Raw genomic sequence first — 23,720 nt, 5'->3', positions numbered from 1 at the left:
GAAGGATGTTTGGCGGATGAAAGATTTAACGATATAAGAAGTGAGTCATGATCACTTTTACCCACCGAAGGCAAATGGTCAATGTTATTAATCCAATAATCATCGTTACATATTACCAAGTCGAGTATATTACTAGTTTGGTTCAGTCGGTGTCTCGTAGCCTGTGTCACCAGCTGAATAAAGAAAGCATCCCTAATTGCCTCGACAAATAGATAGTCGGGAAAAGTTAGACATGGTTCTGTCCATTTAATGTTAGGAAAATTATAATCTCCGACAATGATCACGCAATCAAATTTCATTCTACCTACTGACTGTAAGGTTTCTTTTATATCCCTAATGAAAGTTAATTTGTCTGAATTATGAGACCTATATATATTTCCTACAAGTATGTGTAAATTATTATATTCAAAATCACACCATACACTTTCACTAATTATAGGATGATCAAAAGAGAATATATTGGCATTAACACAATCCAAAACATAGATAGCAACACCCCGACTTGGGTAATCATTCAAAAATAAGTTATACCCATCGATAAAAAATTCAATTTCTAAATCAATCTCAAGTTTAATTTTTGGCATAATTTCAGTAAGACATATTATTATGGGATTATGTTTCTGTATCATACATGTTAATTCTGATCGTTTGTTAAGCAAGCTATCGACATTAGAATATAATACAACAAAATCATAATTTGACAAAGGAAGATGAAAAGGCACATTTGTTGAGGTGTCACTATCAGGTGTTCCAGACAGGTCTGTGATAAGTCATTGGTCGGAGTTTTGTCGTGTCGATTTAAGACGTCTTGAATGAAATTCTCTTCCCCCGGGACTGTAATAGGTTTTGCGTTGGGTTTGGTGATGGTCTATCTGGCGTTGTGATGGTAGAGGGGTTGTCGACGTGATGCACATTTGGTCTTCAGTCTGTTTAATTGTACGAATTCGAGGGCTGGGCGTGTCGGCGCCAGTTGATTGTATTTGGGCATCGAGGGGACTGTCTGGATCCAACCTCAGTCTCACACCATAGATGGTTACTGCCATGACTTGTCCGTTCATTGACCATGCCGAGTCAATCCTTTCGTCATTTTTTGCTGCTTTGAGCAGATTGAAATTCTTCTGCGTTAAGTCTTCAAATATTGAAATGCCCGAGCCTTTTAACTTTTTTCTGGCCTTGAGCACCATATCACGATCCAATCGCCTGACAAATTTGATAATTATTGGCCTGGGTCGATTTGTTTTCGTTCTCCCAGTACGGTGTAAAGTGTCAATTCCGGTGATGTCAATTTGAGTTTCTAATCTATTTAATAAATCCAGAACGAGTAAGAGGCAGTCATCGGTGGTTTCGTTTGTTTTTTCTTGGATTCCAAAAATGCGGAGGGAATTTCTCTTCGAATAGGTTTCTAATTCGTTGTTTCGTTTTTCGGTCATTTCAACTTGTTTTTTTAGATTTATGTTGATCATTTTCATTTCCATTATTTCATCTTTATTTTATTGTAATTCATGTTTTAATTCCATGTTTTCTTGTCTTAGTTGGATAATTAGGTCTTTGAGGTCTTTCATTTCGTTTTTTATAGTAATTTGTAACGTTTGAAGTAAGTCTTGGTTGTCGAGCTCTTTAGAAGGGGTAGATTGGGGGGAAGGGATATTTTCGAAATTATCCGAGTTTCTTTTTTTGCGTCCTTTCGGCATCTTGCCCAAATTGGGATGACGTAATTTGATGTTATTATGACATTGAAAAAAAAAAACAAACAAAAAAAACGCAACCGTTAGATATGCAATGAAAATCAATCAATACACTTATATGGACGTTTTTAAAGTTGAAACGAATATGACTATAGAAAACAAATACGAAAATGAATATATTAAACAAACTCTCATCTCCTGATCCTCATCTTTGCAACGTAAAATACATCAAATTCCATAACAAAACAGTATTGAAAAGAAGACGTCCCCCATCTTGATAACCGGAAATCATATAATAAATGTTTTCTTTGTTAAGTTGATATGATTTATCCCCTATATACAGCTGTATTAACAAATTCTGAAATGAAAGACTAGATACAGATGTACAATATTATATATTGACTTAAATAACAATGTGAAACTGAATGTACATATATATGATTTGTAAACATTTGAGTTTGTTCCTCTTAGTTGGGACAAGTGATTGTGTCAGGATGAGACAGATGATCTTAAACTTAGTATACTGATGGTGGTATTCTCTTGGAAAAAACACATGACCCTTATTTGAACCATTTCCCCTTTGTCTTCCTTTTTCTCGGGTGCTTTAATTATTATTCGAGAACATTTTACTATCTCATTTTCTTCCTTTTTACCGACGCTTATATGGCCTGCATGTGTTGCAAGGGTCGTAAAACCCTTAAAACAAAAACAAGTCTTAGATGTATGTTTTTTTTTGGCCAAAGTGTCAAAAGGCATTATGATAGTGTGTAACACAAAACCACCTGCAAAATTCGTTTACACTTTTCAATTCCTTCATATCATACCCTTTGTTTATACCGCAGACAAATGCAGCCCATGACATAATAAAGAAGGGCCCACAGATAGAAGTCTCCGGGCTCACATCATAAGATTATGAAGAGCCAAGATGGAGAGAAGTAGAGAAAGATATAGAGTGACAAAGTGAGTCGACCAGACAGGACAACTTCCGTAAAGGTACACCAAGGAATATATGAGAAGGTGATAAGGCGAATATGCCATTGAATTAAACATAAGTAATAATACAAATGTATTAAAACAATTAAACATTTATTACAAAGCAATGTTTATCTCCTTAAAATTACGAATTTTTAATTGTACAAGTGGGCATGTCTGCACTATGGGAGGTCAGAAATTCCACCCAGTGACATTACCTAAAAGTCTAATCCAAGCTCAAGCAAAGGATTCCGGAATCAGTATGAATGATACACTCAAATATTTACAATGTTTTTTTTTTTTTTTTTTTTTTTCAGGGTTTTACGGCGCTTGCAACACATTAAGGTCATATCAGCGCCAGTAAAAAGGAAGAAAATGGGATAGTAAAAAGTTCTAGAATTACAATTAAAGCACCCAAGTAAAAGTAAGACAAAGGGGAACTGGGAACAAATAGGGATCAGATGTAGATTCCAAGAGCACACCACCAATGCACTTAGTTTGAAATCACCTACAAGTCTCATCCAGACACAAGCACAAAATCCAACAAAGAGGAATACACTCAAATGCTTACATTATACATTCAAAATAAAAATAATAATACATAACAGAGAGATGATTTACAAGGAAAAAAATATCATCTCCCAAAACAATAACTATGCATTTGACTGTTTCCCTCCCAGCTAGGATTCCGGCCAGAACCAGGACAAAATCAAGTAATCTCATTCCGAGACAAAGGCAGAAAGCATGTTGGAAAACAGATATACGGGGATAGAAGACACAGTATGTACCTCCCTGCCCACTATGGGAGGTCAGGATCCCCACCCAGTGTTTACAATGTAAAATTTATTCAAAACGTAAAGCTATAATATATTTACATAGAATTGAGAAATTAAGGAGCAGGCACTGGTGTAAAATAAAGATCTGAAAATATGTGTATGAAACAATCAGAAAAAAGCAAGAAAGAAAACCTAAGAAAAAAAACATAAAAAAAAAAAATCAGTATTTCTCTATTAGGGGAGGAAGACTTTTTTTTTCTTGTATTTTTCTTTCTTGCATTGTCTGACACTGTTTTATTCACACTTTTTCAAATTGCTCAAAGAGATGATTTATATAGAAAAAAGTATCATCTCTCACAAAAAAGAATATGCATTTAACTGCTTCCCTCTCCTCTCAGCAAAGGACCAAGAAAAGACTGAGGAATATCAACGAGAGCAACCTGGAAAGGAAAAACATATAAGGGGATGGAAACACATCAAGAGTGACTTCTCCACCACAGAAAATTAGCCACCCGTAAGGGAAGGAATTTTGCAAACAATTTTCCTAACCCTGACAGAGTAGATGATGATGTTAAACTCAAACTTCCCTGCGGTGTGAAGCAGAGATGTACAGTTTATAAAGCATAATTTTCATTGTTGATAAGAATGAAATAAACGCAATCTTTTAATATTTTCAATTGCTAAAAAGCCATAAAAACACAAATTCAATCAATTGGATTTCTCATTGTAATTTTATTAGGGATCTCTATCATCATTTTTATGTATATCACATTTGGTAATTCATAAATTAAAAACAATAAAAATATACAACAACAATATAAGATCATTTTGCTTCGTGATCAATACAGAAATATAAAATGTCAAAATACAGACCATAAAAATATTGCAACTTTGAGCATGAACTGGTGGGAGAGAATTGTATAAAAAAATACTAGATCATGGTTTTAAAGCCTCTATAAGCGGTGCTCGACTTTACTCCTATCTGACATATCTTACAGTTTTCAGCGACAGAGCATTAATGACAATGCCGATTTCAACAATTCCTGCTTCAATGAAGCGAAAGTCACATTGCTATTACTGCTCTCTTGGTGAAAAATTGACGTCTGATAGGAGTAAGAATTGCCCGTATTTTTAATATTACGGTATTTTGTCAAAACTTAATATATAAAACATCTTGAAAAATCCATGACGTAACTTGTTCCTGTATGATTTCAATAATTTTATGTCGTAAAAGTTAAAATAAAGCTGTTCTCTTTATTTGTGATTTATTGGGTTTAATTTCAGATTTTAATGGCTCATTCTTCACTTATAAGTCATTTTCCGCCTGTGACATATGAGATTATTTCACCAAAGGGCAAAAATAGATATTTTGAGATACATTTCCTTGTAAAAAAGACCAAGCTTGGAGACAATTTATTAGATACATTAATATTCGCAACAATCCGTAACATATTAAAGAATTTACTTGACAAATTCTCGACACATTTAGGGCATTTCAACACCGGTAAAAAGACAGAAAATGGGATTTTTTAAAAAGTCTATATTTAGTAATGCGAGGGCTGTCCCTGAATTAAAATAAAGCCGTAGCTGTAGCTCCAAAATGTTTTCAGCAAATTTAATGAAACTTACACAGCAGATGTACATACCATTTGTCTACTTCTCTACATAATTGTCATGCTGATCTATGCATTTTCTCCACTGAAAAAGGGCAAACATACCCTACCTTTAAAAAATTGACGTCAAGACTTTTGAGCCAATTTTCAACATCTGATTTCAGTTCATTGTCAACCTTGACCTGCTTTGCAGCCAAGAGACGCTTAAGAGATCCAAACAGATGATGAAAGTCAGATGGTACCAGATCAGGGCTATGAGGAGGATGTGGTAAAACTGCCCATCCATGAGTTTTCAGCCAGTTTTTGTGATGTTTGTGGTATATGGTGCTGCATTGTCGCGTTGGAAAACAACACCCTTGCTTAGCCGCCCCAGTCTCTTTTGCAGCACAGCCTTCCCTCAACTTGTCCAATGTTTTGCAATATCTCACTAATCACATTTTTTAAAAGTCCACTAAAAGAACAGCTTTAACGTTCCAGAACACAGTGGTAATAATTTTTCATCTTCGGCAAAGAAGAAACCAAAATTAAAATTTAGAAGTACATTCCAAGAGTATACTATCAGTGTATTTAGTTTGATATCACCTTTGAGTTTGATCCAGACACAAGCACAGGATTCCTCGAAGAGGAAATTACTCAAATGTTTACAAAATATAATCAAAATAAAAATTATAGCAGTACACAACAGAGAGATGATTTACAAGGGAAAACAATTATCATCTACCAAAACTAAACTATACATTTGACAGTTTCCACCCCTCAGCCAAGGACTCCAGCCAGGGCAAGGACAAAACAAAATGACCTCATACCAAGACTATGACAGAGAGCAACCTGGGAAAGGAAATATAGGGAGATAGAAGACATAGCAACAGTGACCTTCCTGCCCACCTTTTGAGGTCAAACGACCACATCTAACGCTCACACCCATCTGCCTAACTCATCCATGATGGTCCAGCCAACCCTCTACATACAAATGATAATACAAAGTGTAATATTAAGCAAGGACTGGAGGGGGCACTGTATTATACAAAATTTTTGTTTTTAACCAAATGATCTACAACACCAAACATGGATTTGTCATGCTGACAAATATAAGTGAAGAATTTATTTTTCTTCACTTGTGATTTACTGAAAATTAGACCTGACGACAAGTAATCATTATAATATAGGTAGTTTGAAGTAATCAAGGTGGTAGTTGCTTTTATAAATTTTTCAGTTAATTGTTCAATTCAAAAATTCTAAAGATTTACATACATATCAGGAATGTTTAAAGAGACTTTTCCAACCAGCTCATCGGCAGGTAATTTTTCCTGCTCTCATTTCGTTTTTATTTTTTTACATAAATCAATCAAAGTATGATAATTCTCAACAAAATAAAAAAGGTAAAGAAAGAAAGGAAAGGAAAAACTTCAAAATGAGTATGCAGGAGATAAAATAAACATTACTAAGACTTACAATACAACACTATGCAAAGATGTTCTACACTAGCTAGAACACACATCATCTTCAACAAAAGAAAGACCCATCTGATTATCTCCAGCAGGGTCCAGGCTAAACCAAATCTGCCATAAAGCGCCTTTTACATTTTGGCCAAAATATTTATATTTCATACATCGATAGATGAACTCTTCCGTGTTCACATGAAGAGGCAATAAAACAAATTTGATTGATTCAAGTTGAACGTGATAGAGTTAAGACGGCCATGTACATGTCAAAAAGTCTCAAACCTGATGTTTCCCTTTGAAGTCTCAGGGTTGAGATTTTTGTTTTAAAATCAAATTGTTTTTTATTTTGTAAGGGTTTTACAGTGCTTGCAACACATTTAGGTCATAGAAATGCCAGTAAAAAGGAAGAAAAAGGAATAGTAAAAAGTTCTAGAATTACAATTAAAGCATCGAAGAAAAGCAAGACAAAGAGGAATTAGTTCGAATAGAGAACAGATTTAGATTCCAAGCACACATGACAGTGTACTTAGTTTGAGGTCACCTAAATGTCTCATCCAGACACAAGCATAGGTCCCCACTAAAAGGAATACACTCAAATGTTTACAAAGCAAATATGGGAAGGGAAACAGTCAAATGTATAGTTAGAGTTTTCGGAGATGATAGTTTTTTATTTGTAAATCATCTCTCTGTTATGCACTGTATTATTTTTGTTTTACACACACACACACACACATATATATATATTATATATAGTATATATATATATATATATATATATATATATATATATATATATATATATATATATATATATATATATATATATATATATGTGTGTGTGTGTGTGTGTGTGATTCACACATGATTTACAAATAAAAAACTATCATCTCCGAAAACTTTTACTATACATTTGACTGTTTCCCTTCCAGCCACGGTATCCGGCCAGGGCCAGGACAAAACCAAGTAATCTCATTCCAAGACAAAGACAGAAAGCATGTTGGAAAACAGATATAAGGGATAGAAGACACAGTGAGTGCCTCACTGCCCACTATGGGAGGTAAGGAACCCCACCCAGAAATCAAATTGTTGGATATGGTGGACATATCAATCTTTCTAGAAATGAAGTGAAAGCATGTGGCCAAAATGAAAAAGGTCTTTTGTCTGTAAGGCAGAAACGGTCGCATTGCAGAACATGACAAGAAATCAACAACATAAGATGAAAACAAATCGATGGATAGAAGAGAGAGCAAAGAATGATAAATATTGACACTCTCTCATCCCAAAGGGTTGGCCATGAACTTGGTTCAAATGAGTGCCTAAGACAAAATAAAATAAAAAGATTCTATCTACGTGTGCTAGATTAAAATAATAACAGATGTTAATGACAGACAAAATGTTGATGCTTTTGATCTAGCGAGATTTTTTTAAAAATACTGCTTTCATCAAATCTTTGTCTAAAAAATAGATTACATTTATATAGCGTGTGCTATGCTCTAAGCACCCTACAATTGTTTTTTTAATGTATTTCTGAATCTGAATGAAGCTGACTCAATTTGAAGGCGAAGAGAGGTGTTGAATGTGACAGTCATTGTTGGTGTTTACGCTGAATAATTTTGATAATCTTCGCTTTGTGTTCACACATGATTCGGGAAGAGCATTCCAGTCTTTGATAGTGCAGGGTGCAAATGAATATTTGAAGTTGTTGAGTTTGGAGATTGGTGTTTTTGTGTTTTTGAGAGGGTTTTTCTTTGAATGAATGAATTTTGTTGTATGTCTGGTTGTTCTCTTGAGATAGCCGTCATCATGTTTGTAATTTTGAACACAATGTTAAGGGTGTGGTTGGATTAAGTGTTGTTTTACTGCGGGATATTTTCATCTTGTAACATCTTGTTTCATTGAAATGCATGCCCCAGGTGTCTGCCCATTGTTCGAGATTTTGTAAGTCTGCTTGCAGTTGTATTTGATCTGATCGTGATTGTTTTGCTTGTTTTTAGGGGTTTTACGGTGTTTGCAACACATTAAGGTCATACCAGCACCAGTAAAAAGGAAGAAACTGGTATAGTAAAAAGTTCTAGAATTACAATTAAAGCACAAAAGAAAAGGTGAGACAAAGGGGAATTGGTTCAAATAGGGAACAGATTTAGATTCCAAGAGCACAACGTGAAAGTACTTAGTTTGAGATCATCTAAAAGTCTCATCTAGACACAACCACAGGTCCCAACTAAGAGGAATACACTCAAATGTTTACAAATCATATAATATAATATGTAAACTAAACATAATACAATGCATAACAGAGAGATGATTTACAAGGAAAAAAATATCATCTTCCAAAACTATATACATTCGACTGTTTCCCTCCCAGCCAAGGAACTCCGGCCAGGGCCAGGACAAAACCAAGTAATCTCATTCCATGACAACGACAGGAAACAATTGGAAAACGGGTTGGGGGGATAGAAGACACAGCATGTACCTCCCTGCCCACTATGGGAGGTCAGGATCCCCACCCAGTCTGATGGTGATTTGATGTGTCTGTAGAGAAGTCATCTGAAAAGAGCCTAGCCCTTATGTTGGAATAGCTTACATTAACACACAAGACGAGAAATGCAGCATGTTGGTGCTAGTGCAGGTTTTAGACAAAGACTATGTTGCTTTACACCTAGGGAACCTTTGAATTTAATGTCCATTTCCATGAAAATGAGCAAAAACTGTTCAAAATGCCTTTCCTAAGGACATACAATCAAGATGTCGAAGCAACGGCTGAAACCATTAGACCTATTTTAAGGTGATGTTGTGAATCGAATTTTTTCTATAATTTAAAAAAAAATTTGTTAGTTTTGTTTCAGTTGAATAAATTATTTTCTTTTTCTTTAATACTAACTACAAGAGTTCTTCATGTATAAGAATAGCACCAATAATAATCACATTGAGCATAGCATAGGCATTGATTTGAGCAATCTTCACTCCAAATAAAATTAACATTTCACATGTTATGTTCCAATAATCAAATACAATTTATAAGCAATATATATATATCTATATCACCTGTGTACAAAAAGACAAGATAAATGCAATTGGTTCTAAACAAACCTACAATACAATCATATAATTACAAATGAAACAAAGTTATACATACTGTTGTACTCTGGCAAATCACATTATTTCAATTTTTACCAGAATGTTTTTACTTCAAATACGGATTAAAATGATCCACAACTTATTAAAATGTCTAAAACCCGAAACCTTCAAACACATATAAAATTTGATAATTTTTGACATATCAGGGGTCAACTAATCAGTTGGCATTTGGGTCAAGTATTCTGGATGAAATGAATTTTTTTTTTTTTAATTGTGATTTTTATATAGCAATAACCCCTGGCCAACAGCAACACTTAACAGGACATGACGCCTGTTAGGTGATATAACAATTTTATTTCGGACAGAGACAGCGCTGCAAACAGCCAGGTATTCATTTTACACCAGAGTATGGTGACAGAATGTGAGTAAACAGCCTTTTCCAAGGACTCAACTATGCACCGAGTGAGGCTCAAACCCAGGACCTTCCGATCCAAAAACAAGTATCATACCACAAGACCATATAGCCGCACGATGAAGAAAAAACTTGTTTTCTATTTTTTATTTATTTTTAATCAGTGAACAGCAGCATTTAACATTCAACTGATATATTTTTCATCTGAAATAATGATTAAAAATTTTTCATTAAGTGCAAGATGCTCACAGTACACAGTTTGACTTTACTTTAAATAGTGATTCATGTAAAGACAACACGTACTCGCTGCAATCAAGATATATTTGAAAAGACCAAATTACGCATTTATCAGTTTATATAGTCAACCAGTCATATTATTTTTATAAAACTTCAAGCTTCTACTTTAAATTCATCACAGTCTCTTGTTTGAAATGTCTTCTACTTCATTGAAAATGTAGCAAGAAGACGAAGTTTTCAATTTCAAAATGCATGTTTAAATTTCTTGAAAATGTAAAATTTAATTATATTATCATTATAAAATCATACATTCGAAATTAAATGAAATTGTTTAAATAATAATAAATTGATCAAATTAAAGCAAATAAATAAATAAAATTTACTTGATAAATCGCCAAAACTTGTCTTTAGGATCTTTTTCAAGGGTAACCGAGGCATCAGTTACAATGCAGCACTATAAATGAGCAATAGGATTTAAGTTTCTTGCTCACTCAGCTATCTCAACCCCTAATAAACATTGTAATATTAAATAATAATATAAAGAAATTTCTATAGCACCTTATATCCATAACAAAGCTAATTGGCGCTTTGAAATAACAGAAAAACAATAAAACATGTAAGTAAAGTAAGCAGTAAAAAAAAAAAAGGCAACAAAAAAAACAACAAAAACTTTTCAATAACCAAATACATTTTACGCATGAGTTTTATGAACATTATATATAATCGTTAGGATGAAAACAATGATTAAAGGATTTCCAATATTTTACCCAACCAGTAGTCATTTATAATTATTTTTAAAAACCTACCTCATTCCCGTTACTGAGAAGGGGCGGGTGCCACGCCATCATTTATGGCAAAATATTATGGACTCCTCTACTCTTTAATGATGATGAATGACAACTTGCTTTGTGGGAAGTAAAATTCCTGGGTTATCAGTGGCTGCAAAAGCTTTACACAAAAAACACATAGCCAGCAGCTCAAGATGAAGATCCAGGTGATGCACAAAAGAATGCCGAGACATATGGTGAGTTGGTACAAAGCCTTGATGATAGATCCCTGTCATTAATTGTCAAAGAAGCTGCAGACGATGGAAGAAAAGCCCTCAAGATATTGAGAAAAAGATTATCAACCACAGGGCCAACCACGTATTATTTCACTACACGCAACTCACTGCATTGGTAAATGGGTAAAATAAAATAGTAAGAGTCTACATGGCTAAAAAAAAAATGAGTATAACAACTTTGTCAATGGCAAAAAATTTTTCGCTGTAAACCCTTCTTACTTTTTTTTTACAAAGCTGGTTGGAGAAGAGTAAGAGCTCAAATGCCTTATTACATATTTTTTTCATTTAAAACAGGTTCTTCTTTTCCCCACTACCTTTTCAAAACTCACATCTTTCATTCTATTAATGGAAATGAATAGCTCACACAATGCTGTGTATTCTTGAGGATAAAAATATAATAAAATAACATAAATTGGAATATACTACATAGGACTGTCACATGATTCCTTTCTTCCATTCCTGAAACTTTAATTTCCAACAATGGCATCTAATGTTATTTTCTTATTAATCTTTGTATCCTAACAATGGATTCTGATAGTATGTTCTAACATATAACGAAATACCACAAATTCTGCTTAAGACCAATGATACAGGGATGTTATTAGAGTAACTTAAAACAGATGGATTAATTTTATTTGGATAATCAGGATCTTAGCCAGAGACCATTGTGGTAGATTTCCTAAAAGCAAACATAATCGTCTGTCAATTGACACTGATTATGTTTCATCAATTTTATTCCCAGGCTACACTAGCATAATGAATATTTTGTGTCAGCAAAATGACAATTTTCAGAGAAGCATGGCTAGTAAATCATAATTTTTCCCCAAAATAAATCAGCATAATATTACCTCAAATACAAAGTGTTTTTCTAATTTTTTTTTCAATTCAGTCTTGATATTTTCAGGTACTATAATCAGTAAACAGAAGCAGAGAATACTCGACAATTAACACAGATATGCACTTTGATTCAATTGGGAAAACCATGGATTAAGATTCTTTCAACACCTATTTACATGGTTTGATTTTACTAATCACACATCATATCTAAATATGAAATTGAAATATTTTGTAATTCTCAGAAGGGAATAATAGTAGTCACTACTATTAACTTGATAAATCAAAAAAATTGACATCTGGAGCATTAAATAAATATTCAAAGTCCTAGAAAGTCCTTCTAGAACTAAACTTTCATTTACAAAAGGTTTTATTGACTTAATAAATTCTTAATTCTTTGTTAATTCGTAGGAGTGGTAAAATGGTTCTCATACATATTCAACGTATTTGAGTCTATATTCATTTTTTCTACAATTGCTCACTACCACTATATATGGTTGAGCCTCCATCCTATGAATTTGCTGTCTTGAATCTCTATCTCTTAATAGTTGAGCCTTCAGCCTTCATTATTTCTCTATTATGATGTCACTGCTCTCATACCATGTACTCAACAGAGACCTCCCTCTGGCTACAATAATTGTCTAGAACTCTACACTAAAATAAGACAGATGATATGGACATTTTGGATTTCCCTTTTGTCAACAAGACATGATGAATGAAACTCTAAAGCCTTAGCAACGCCATCCTCTCACCTCTCATTCGTCCTGAATGTTTCTTTAATCATGTTTTCTGACAAAGGGGAGACCTAAGGCCTAGAGCTCAGTTGGATGCTGATTTGGATAAGTAATTAAGTAGATAAAGGAGAAACTGAAACGTCCACATTATCTGTCTTTGTGAATTAATTTGAAGCTTCCACTCCATTTGACTATTGTTATTTAGTTCTTCGAGATTCAAGCAGCAACATTTGTATTCAACTACTACAATAAGTTAGTAGGTATTCTATATAACATCATATTCATAAAGGCAGCAATGCCAGCAATTTTTCTATAATTAGTTGCATTGTTGTAAGCTACTGTTCTCTTTCAGATTACATGAGAATTTATGATGAGATGAAAACTTGAGAAATTATGATTCCAAAGAAATTCACTCTCACTTTTAACAAAGATTCAATTTGTAGACAAGCAGTTCAAAATGGTGTTGACGTCTTTGACTGAACGATAAGCGATTATACCGGGCAGACTCTCTTCATCTCCTGACGTGGAATTTCTTCGACTTCTGATTGCACCAGCTGATTTGATGTAACTGACTTGTAGTTTCAGTAAGTCTTCTTCTGTAAGAGGTTCTTTAGATTGACTGTATTCATTTAATGCGTGTCTGTAGCTGATAATCCCTCCTCCAATTGCACACAAAACTGCATGAACTGCACAACAGTCCCAGCGGTAAATTGATCTGTGAGATAAAACATAGGCATCTGTTTGAGCTAAAACAGTTGATAACAGTTTATAACCAGCTCCCGAAGCATAAACCAACTCACAGTGCGAAGACAAGGATGCTTTCACTGCATCTGCTTCACTCTGACTGAGAACAATCCTCAATCTGTCCCTTGGGGCAGTTGCCTTGCTTTGTGAGAGAGATGTGATGTTTAAAGAATGGAAATGTATGCCCCAGATTGTGTGAGAATTCCAACTGAAACAAAAAAAATTATTGAAGGTTACATTTAACGCTATGACTGTGAATTGGCATTTCTTTTTGCCAATACTTGTCATAAAATATTACATTGTTGATTATATACTTTTTGTAACCTGTAGTGATTATTTCTTATATCATTATAATTAGTTCTTGTGATAACTGTACATATGATGTCTTGTTTTTTACAGCTGAAGTAGCAACATTAATGAAATGAATTGGATAGCAACGCTGAGCAACCAGTGGGGGAAGCATGCACCATACAAATTAATAAATAAATATAATATATAAAATTAATTGAATTCTTTTACTCTCTCTCTCTCTCTCTCTCTTCTTTCTCTCTCTTCTTTCTCTCTCTCTCTCTCTCTCTCTCTCTCTCTCTCTCTCTCTCTCTCTCTCTCTCTCTCTCTCTCTCTCTCTCTCTCTCTCTCTCTCTCTCTCTCTCTCTCTCTCGCTTGCTCTCTCACTCAACTACTCAAAATGGTTTAATAAGTGAATTACTTTGATACTTTAAAAAGTACAAGCTCTGATGAGTGTGTTCACTAACAATATGGATGACAATGATTGCCAAAACTCAGGACCTGGCATTGTGCACTTAACACACATTGTCCAACTCCAATGTGAATGAGTACCCAGCTGTTGGCAGTGATGGATATTTTTAGTCCAGAAAAGATGTCTAAATATGATTTGTAATGTATGGAATTGATATTAGCTTCCAAATAACCTGCTGGGGGAATGAATGAAGCATCAAGTATGGAGAATCCAAGAAAATGTGAGATATAAAAGTTTTATCATATTTATTACTTATTATTTCATCAATTGAAAAATGTGTTAAGTTCACACATCCAAACCTTTGCAATTCTGCATCAAAACTGGAAAATGGCTGCACAATTACTCCCATGACAGGCACACCTGAGGATTTGAGATAGATTCCGACCAACACGGCCACACACTGTAGTCCATCAGCCACTAGACCATCCTCATTCTCCTTTCCATGTTTTCCCTTTATGTATTGACCTGTAGCATCTGTGGAAATGGCAGGTAAAAGATATATGATTAAAATCATTTCATTTTCATGATGGTAGAGCACATAATTTCGGACAAAGGAACAGATGTCGATCCCAGGTGCCGTCAAGATTTTATTTTGTTGTTTAAGAGTTCCATCCATGAATGGTCATAGGAAAAAAATTGGATTTGCATGTGTTGGTTTTTACAAATGGTTCCTTGTATTTTGATGGTTTGTTTCCTCTTGTATTGTGTTTGTTTGATTGATTTTGATTTTTGCTCTAGGGAACTTCTACTTATTTCAAGAAGTATTTGAAATCTGCCTTTTTTCAGCGCTGAGACAACACAGGATTCATACAAGCCATGCAACACATCAAAACAAGCAAGCATATAAACAAATACGACAAACGAATAAACTAATCAATCAAAGTGTACTTTTGAATGAAATAATGAATAGATGAATGAATGATATGAATAACTGAGAGAATGAATAAAATACTTTAACATAATATATAAAGCACCTCTCACTATCAATGATTGGACACCAGTGCTATATAAATAATTTAACATCCAAGTTTTAAAAAATGTCTGACCAATTGGACATCATGTCGGTGATCAGTTGCTTAAAAAAAACCTTTGTTGAAGCCTGGGTCATTTTGGTCTTGCTAAAAACCTTGGTGAAAACATTTTAGTTTCTGGTCATAATGCGATAAATAATGGCAAAAATTATTTTTCGATCAGATTAGAGTAAAAGTATAGTTCAAACATGGTCTCTCACCAATTGGGTCAATCCAGAGTGCACACTCATCGATAGGGATAATAACATCCAGCTCTCCAACTGGGATGGCAGGAGATTTACCACAGCTGTGAACTGCCTCAGCTAGAAGTCTAGAAGCCTCTTCATTTCCATCCAGTACAAGACCTATTGTTAGAAAAAATGAGAATGTAATCTATAAGTGCCAAAGGAGCCAATTAAAATTTCGAAAAAAAAAAGAAAAAGAGTGAGAGTAAAGATGACTCGGCTCTATATGTTTTTGTTTGTTTGTAAAAGTTAAGGGCACTTGTGACACTTTTAAGTCAAGTCATTCTAGCACCATTAAAAAGAAGATGGTGGGATGGTCAAAATATCTTAGATACAGCATCAAAACAGACATGTGGCATGGGCAACTTGCTCGTTGTTGTGAAATGAACAAAAATTTGTTGTTCAGCAGAGTTCACCATGGGTATTAAAATGCCACAAAAATGACTCTTATTCATTCACATTCAACGTATACAAGATGCCTAGATTAAAAGAACAACAGCATTTACAGCGGAGGCCAATATGTTACAAAGAGAGATTGCAAGACGGCAAAATTGTTTTCTCGCTATGAAGAATCTGAGACCACCAGTGATATGCAAAGAAGCAGTCAACCAAGACCGACAACGCTACATCAATATCACTATATTGTGAGCTGCCATTTATGAAATTCACTTTTACCAAACACAGCAACCTGTAGAGAAGTCGCTAGGAAACAAAGAACCGTATCGTCTATGACTATTCAACATGCCGTCTTTCAGAAGCTGGTTTGGTATGCAGAAGTCCTCATATTGTACTGAATATGACTTAATTCTCCTACAAACCTTCAAGAACTGGAAGATTCCTTGCATCACGAATGGAACAGTATACTGCAAATAACACTTCAAAGACTTGCCTTATCCATGCGCACACAGTGTCAAGCCCTAATTCAAGCCAGCAGAGGTCATACACCGTACTGAAGGAAGTTGCAGCCAAACAATGTTTCTCAAATATTGTGCATTTTAACACTGACCCTCCTCCACATTTGTGGGTACTGTGATTTCATTTATTCCCCTAATCATTGTGAATTTGGATTCATCTTGATGTAAAATGATTCATCTTTCAACATTAAAATAAAGTTTAACACCAAAATTCAATAGATATGTTAATACTTCATTGGAAGAAGTGTTGCATTATGGATCTTACACTGGTCACTCTCTTTAAATAAAAATTACAATTTTGAATAATTTTAGAAATTTAAGCTTGCATATTAATTTTACGGTCAAAATAAACCCCAAGATTCCGGACGCTGTTTCTAGATATGCCTATTTTACAATCTACAATATTAATATGGGTAGACGATATTACATTTTCAGAACATCTGTTTTCTAACAATAGTATTTCAGTTTTTTTCATTGTTTAATTTTAATTTGTTAATTGTCATTCAGTCTTTAACGGCAATGATACACAACTCCAACCTTCATCACATGAGTCAATGGGAAAATAAAATTGTGTATCATCAGCATAAAAATGAAAGCCAGCAGAAAAAGAGCTAATGACATCATTCAGAGGTGCAGTGTTCATTGTGAATAAAAGAGGGCCCAAGACTGATCCTTGTGGAGTGCCAAAAGGTAAAGGAACAGTTAGTATCAGAGACATGTTTGTGTTTTACGCTGACTAACTGCCCCCTACCACTCAGATAAGAATAAAACCAATTTAAAACTGCCCCATCGATGCCATATACACTTTTAATATGTCGAAAAGAATATGTTGATCAATGGAATGAAAGCTTACTTAATAAAACCGTAGTTTCCTTCACTGTAGGTCGAACTTCCACCACAATAGATTCACCATTAGCATTGGTAAATGTGTTACTCTCCTCTCCGTGAATATTTGATGAGAACCCAGGAATCTGTCAATGTTTAAAAAAATAAACATGTGCATTAATATACTAACATCTCATTTCTAGTTTCACCATGCTCTACGCTTTCTCATTTATTCCCCAGAAGGCTGTATGTAATAAAATTTCCATTCAAACAGTACAAGTTGTTTATTAGGTGTACCTTTAGTCTTGCAGTATAGCGTTATTACATACATACATACATACATACATACATACATACATACATACATACATACATACAAACATACATACATACATACATACATACATACATACACACACACACACACACACACATACATACATACATACATACATACATACATACATACATACATACATACATACATACATACATACATACATACATACATACATACATACATACATACATACATACATACATACATACATACATACATACATACATACATACATACATACATACATACATACATACACACAAACAGACAGACAGTCAGAACGATACGATTTATTTTCTGGGAGAGCAGATAATCATTATATATATTATATTATGTCTTTTTACTTGTATTGTGTTTAATAGAAGTAAAAAAAGAAGACGAAGAAGATGGCATATGATGGTGATGATGATAATGATGATGGTGATGATGATGACTACAATAATGATGATGATGATGATGATGATGATGATGACGACGACGATGATGATGATGATGATAACGACGGCGACAATGTTGATGATGATGATTCACGCCACTCTGCTTGTTATTTTCATTAGTTATCTTATTTTTCCACAGAAGATTTGTTAATTAATTTTATGGCGGTTAGAATGAAGGTTGCCTTATGTCGATCTGTCCTACATTTTGCTTCTAGATACTGTCTTCCGGAGCATAGAAGTTGGAATATTTCGCTCACTGGATGCATCTTTTCATTGACGTTTAAAGCTTTCTTCTCAACTGCATTAATATAAGTTGAGTCAAGGCTTCTAAGGTCGGTGTTAATTATTTTTGAAGCCTCTCAGAGGGTTCTATGCAGTTTGGATTTTTCTTTTGTTCCACAGCTTCCATACCACGTTGTGATGCCAAACGAAACAATACTCAATATTAGTGACTTGTAGATTTGTATAATGGTCTTTCTGTTTGTTTTTGTTTTGTTTTTAAGGGTTTTACAGTGCTTGCAACACATTTAGGTTATATCAGCGCCAGTAAAAAGGAAGAAAATGGGAAAGTAAGAAGTTCTAGAATTACAATTAAAGCACCCAAGAGAAAGTAAGACAAAGGGGAATGGGAACAAATAAGGATCAGATGTAGATTCCAAGAGCATACCACCAATGTAATTAGTTTGAGATCACCTAAAAGTCTCATCCAGACACAAGCACAGGTCCCAACTAAGAGGGATACACTCAAATATTTACCAATCATATAATATAATATGTAAACTAAACATAATACAATACATAAGACAGATGATTTACAAGGAAAAAAAATATCATCTCCCAAAACTATAACTATACATTCGACTGTTTTCCAACCCAGCCAAGGAACTCCGGCAAGGATCAGGACAAAACTAAGTAATCTCATTCCAAGACAATGACAGGAAACAATTGGAAAACGGGTATGGGTGGATAGAAGACATAGCATGTACCTCCCTGCCCACTATGGGAGGTCAGGATCCCCACCCAGAATGGTCTTTCTGTTCACATCGAAAAACCTTAATTTTCTGAGTATGTACAAGCGCTGACATTTTTTGATGACATTGTTGGTGTGCGATGTACAATTGCTTGAAGACGACATGCATTTATTTATAGGTCTGATAACCCAGTTCATTATCGGCTCGTTGTTGTAATGGAAATCTCTAAAAATGACACAAAATATTGTTCACTGCAACAATGTTAAACTAAGCCCATAATGCATTCGTCAGACCTGCCTATATGTACATGTCACTTGAAGATGATAACAATTAACAGATGCTTCTTTTGCCTTGATATCCGCACTACAATCGATGTTGTACCTAAGTCTAAGGATTTTAATTATCTTTTTTTATTATTATCTTGGTAGGTAATCCATGACAAAACAACTGACGAAAACAATTTCAACTTGCTTTATGATCTATCTCAGACAGGGAAACCATAACCATAACAACACCATAAAAAAATATAAAGCGAGACAGCTTCATACATTGAGTAATTTTTTAAAACATTTGAGTGTATTCATACTAGTGGAGGCCTGTGCTGATGTCAGGATGAGACATTTAGGTGAACTCAAACTAAGTACACTGATAGTGTGCTCTTGGAATCTACATCTATTTTCTATTTGAACCAATTCCCCTTTGTCTTACTTTTTCCTCACATCCTTTTAATACCTAGAATGCTTTTACTATTCAATTGTCTTCCTTTTTTACTGGCATTGATTTGACCTAAATGTGTTGCAAACGCTGCAAAACCCTTAAAAACAAACAAACAAACAAACACCATTCAGGCTGACAGATTTGGTCTTGGCCGTGATATTTAAATTCAATTTATGTTGTTGCATTGATGGCTGAGCAGTATCTCAGATTATATCAAAGTCCAGCAATGTTGAGCATAGTCAGAGACCAGATAAAGATCACAAAGATTGCAAAACTCTGGTCCCATTGTGTCTGTCAGGCTTGTAAATTTTCAGCCCATAGGCTGATTTCAGACGTAACATCTAGAACGAATGACACATGATAAATTTGACTGCAGATACTTCTACCACATCATTTCATTGAAATATAATATTCCTATCGTTAAAACTACTGTTTCTAATTTTTTGGTGATTATTGAATATTACCCTGAACATGTCAATTTTCAATTTGATTGAGCGTTTGTACCTTTTTTTTTCCATTTGAAAAAATACCAGAAATCTCTAGGGAGAACAAGAGGGAGATAGGGGACTAGTGTTGAATGAATTAAAACTACACGAAACTGTAAAATACACAATGAATACCATTTCTTTCTAGGATCTTATTTTGAACTTTCCATTTTAAAGCATTTAGTATTAGAGATTGGAAGCAGTATATAAATGCCATATGCTTTAATTCTTATTGACCATTATTGATGTTCATACATCATTCTGAGCATGCATTGGACTCATTGCCTTACCTCTTTAGTCAGGTCATGACGGACAGTTTCTTGAATTAGAACATCTGCCAAAGTTTTGAAATCTTGAATGAATAGATTGTTTTTCTCAATACTTTTCTTCTCTTGGATAAGCAATTCAACCAATGGCTTTTCTTTGCGAATGATGCCTGCAATTCTTGATGCTTTGTCTGAAGCCTCTAATAAAATCTTGAGTAAGCTGTGAGCATTCATTGTCAAAACAATTCTGAGGGAAAAAAAGAGAATGCCATCTTTTGTTTCAAAATACAGTGTTGGTTCATTCCCTTAAAAGACAAAGAACTACTACAAATCAACTAGAGTAAACATCAGGATCTGACCTTACTGGTATGATTACTCCGCCTGGCTGGGAAAGGGTAGCTCTTCAGTGGAAGCCATCTGCCACTCAAAAAAAGTGGTATCAAGCATTGAAGTCATGGGTTCAACACATAAACGCTGTGAAGTTTGTTAGGCAGCAGTTAAGCTTAGCCATAATATTCTCAAAACAAACATATTATAACATAGAGACAATTGAGACATTAAGTAAGCTCCGATATTGGGGGTGAATATTAATTCAGAAAAGTAAGTGGAACAGGCACTTATGTTGATAATAACAAGAAATGAAGTGAATAGAAAAGTGCCAGAAGACAATAGAGAATAAAAACGTCGCGGCGATGGAGGCTCAAACCCACAACCTTACGGGTATGACAAATCCACCTGACCCAGAGAGGGTAGCTCTACAGTCGAAGCCATCCACCACTCAAAAAAAGGGATATCAAGCATCATGTCTATCTTGAACTGCTTTCCCGACTTCTTGAGGTCATGGGTTTATGTGGTTGTAGTGCTGTGTGTAAATAAAAAACAATTCCTTATTACAAATAAAAACTGGTGATTTGTTGATTACCTTCTTTTGTTATTCAGTTTGAGTGTGTGTATTATATATTTTGAGATAAGCTCTTGGTTGTTGATTTTTTTTTCTCTTTTTGTTTTCATGCTGATGATTAATACCCAATTATTATATATTGACTGGGTCGACCTGTAATTCACCAAGCTAGCATAGGCATAGCATCCACATGTCCACAATTGATGGTGACCAAAGAGTGAAAATTTGATGAGATTGATGACAATGTGAATGGAGAGTGAAAAACTCAAGCAAAGATCATCACAAGATATCATGAGATCTTTGACACAAAATTTAAAATTAAGCCCATTTGAATGGCCAATCCTTCTGCAGTATTTTTCTGGCTTCTGTACCGTTTTTTCAACATCCGATAAGTCACAACATCCTGTATAGGTATGATGGTGGTATTAACCAAATTTTGATCGGATCCCAATGTTTACTCAATGTATTATCATTATCATTGATATAACAATAATAATAATAATAATAATGATGATAATAATAATAATAATAATAATAATAATAATAATAATAATAATAATAATAATAATAATAATAATAATAATAATAATAATAATAATAATAATTTTTTAATCGAGCCCACAATTGCGTTCAGTTACAGACCTGCTCAATCGTGCACGTCAGTTAACGGATTCAACCCTGTGGACAGGAATACTCGCAAACTCAAGTCATGCCCACCGCCTACTGAGGAATATACTCAAAAGATGCACAGGGTGGCTTTAGACAAAGATCCTATATTATATAATATATAAATCTTACTTAATTCCCTTTATTCATTTGAAATACATTTTGAGAAGGTTAATTACTTCCTTTCATAACATCCACCGTGAAGAAAATGAGCAAAAATTGATTCTGTTTGTGGTTTTGTAACATTATTTTGATCCTCTGGGTGAAAATAAAAAATAAGGGAGGGGGTGTAGGGGGGGGGGGGGGGGGGCGAGATTTGTCTCTATAATTTTCAAAAAGATTATTTTAACTGATGCATAAAACTTTATTATCAATATATTGCTAATATCTAATACTAGCATAATAATAATATTTGCAAATTAACAATCATTTTTTTTATATTTGTTTATTGGTAGAGATCAAATGGGTAACCTGTTACCTTATGAATTTTTTCAGTCATTTTTCATCTTCCTTCAAATCAAACAAGTGGTAAAAAAAAAATTGTTGTTTAAACATTCAATCTTTAATGCAATGTTCTTAAATCAAAATCCATTAATTAGTACTCTTGTAATGATTTTTTTTTTCTTCTGAATTTACTGAATACTAAGCAAGCTAGCACTAAAAAATGGCTCAGGATAAAGGATTGGGTAAAGAACTGGCTGTGATCGCTCAGGGTCGAATCAGTTAAAACACTTCAAAATTCATAAAAATTTAAATTTAGGCAGTCTGGCATCAATTTTCATTTTTTATCAGTTTTAATGAATCAGCAAAGATGCTTATTCATGAACTTCTGAAATTACTGAAACTGAAGTTGAAGCAAAAAAAAAAAACACAAAAGTCTATCTCTATTGTTATTGTTAAAGTTAATTCTTTGAGGTAGTTTATACTACTATATATACTATATCATATAGTTATAGACATTGATGAGCATAGGCTATACCTAGGCCTACCTATTATTTAGGGTAGAGGCCGAGTATGAAGAGTCAAGAGTCTAGAGTAGAGACTGGTGTCACTGGTGTCGGTGCTGCCAGAAATAGAACTCTATTAGTATTAGCTTTGGAGTCTCTATTATTATGGCGAACACAATTTTACTGCCGTGATGTCAATCATGAATGTTGAATTTAATTGCATGTCGCGAACAAAATACAGCTGTGATTGAATAGGTTACGTAAGATGTCTTGACATCGAATTGTTCTTCAGAGAAACTGGGCGACTGATGCACTACGGAACTGTCTGTTGGTTTGTTATTGTCCTAGAGCTAGTTTATGCAGGACTGCCAGATTGCCACTTTCGACTTTAAAAGTTGTCAAATAGAACATTTAATTCAGAAAAGTGAGTGGAGCAGGCACTTATGTTGGTAACAACAAGATATGAAGTGAGTAGAAAAGTGCCAGAAGACAATAGAGAATAATTTATTTATTTTTTTTTTTTTCGCGGCGGTGGTGGGGTTTGAACCTGCGACCTTATTGGTACGACAACTCCGCCTGGCAGGTGAGAGCGTGGCTCTACCGTGTGAGCTATCCACGAACACATAAAATATTCGTTTCAAACCCA

At 34.3% G+C, this 23,720-nt stretch overlaps 1 protein-coding gene across 4 annotated transcripts; it reads right to left on the bottom strand.

Annotated features, from left to right (window-relative positions):
* Positions 1-9,346: 9,346 nt before the first annotated feature.
* LOC144964732 (inositol polyphosphate 1-phosphatase-like) lies at positions 9,347-23,426 on the bottom strand. Of its 4 annotated transcripts, none has more exons than XM_078899287.1 (7): positions 23,117-23,412; positions 22,104-22,385; positions 20,585-20,807; positions 17,373-17,490; positions 15,582-15,725; positions 14,650-14,824; positions 9,347-13,798 (listed from the first exon to the last, which is right to left on the bottom strand). In XM_078899287.1, the coding sequence occupies exons 3-7, from the start codon at positions 20,792-20,794 to the stop codon at positions 13,279-13,281; spliced, it is 1,167 nt and encodes a 388-aa protein (XP_078755413.1). In that variant the 5' UTR covers positions 20,795-20,807; positions 22,104-22,385; positions 23,117-23,412; the 3' UTR covers positions 9,347-13,278. The 4 variants fall into 4 exon arrangements, with proteins under 4 accessions (XP_078755413.1, XP_078755414.1, XP_078755412.1 ...); XM_078899288.1 differs by having other exon boundaries at positions 22,104-22,196; positions 23,117-23,306; XM_078899286.1 differs by lacking the exon at positions 22,104-22,385 and having other exon boundaries at positions 23,117-23,426.
* Between the last annotated feature and the right edge of the window lie 294 nt (positions 23,427-23,720).

This window comes from Berghia stephanieae, chromosome 2 (assembly GCF_034508935.2).
Source record: "Berghia stephanieae isolate SIO BIC M18660-M18661 chromosome 2, UCSD_Bste_1.3, whole genome shotgun sequence".
Taxonomy (NCBI): Eukaryota; Metazoa; Mollusca; class Gastropoda; order Nudibranchia; family Aeolidiidae; genus Berghia; species Berghia stephanieae.
The sequence above is the reverse complement of the archived record's forward strand: the minus strand, read 5'-3'. Positions and strand labels throughout refer to the sequence as shown.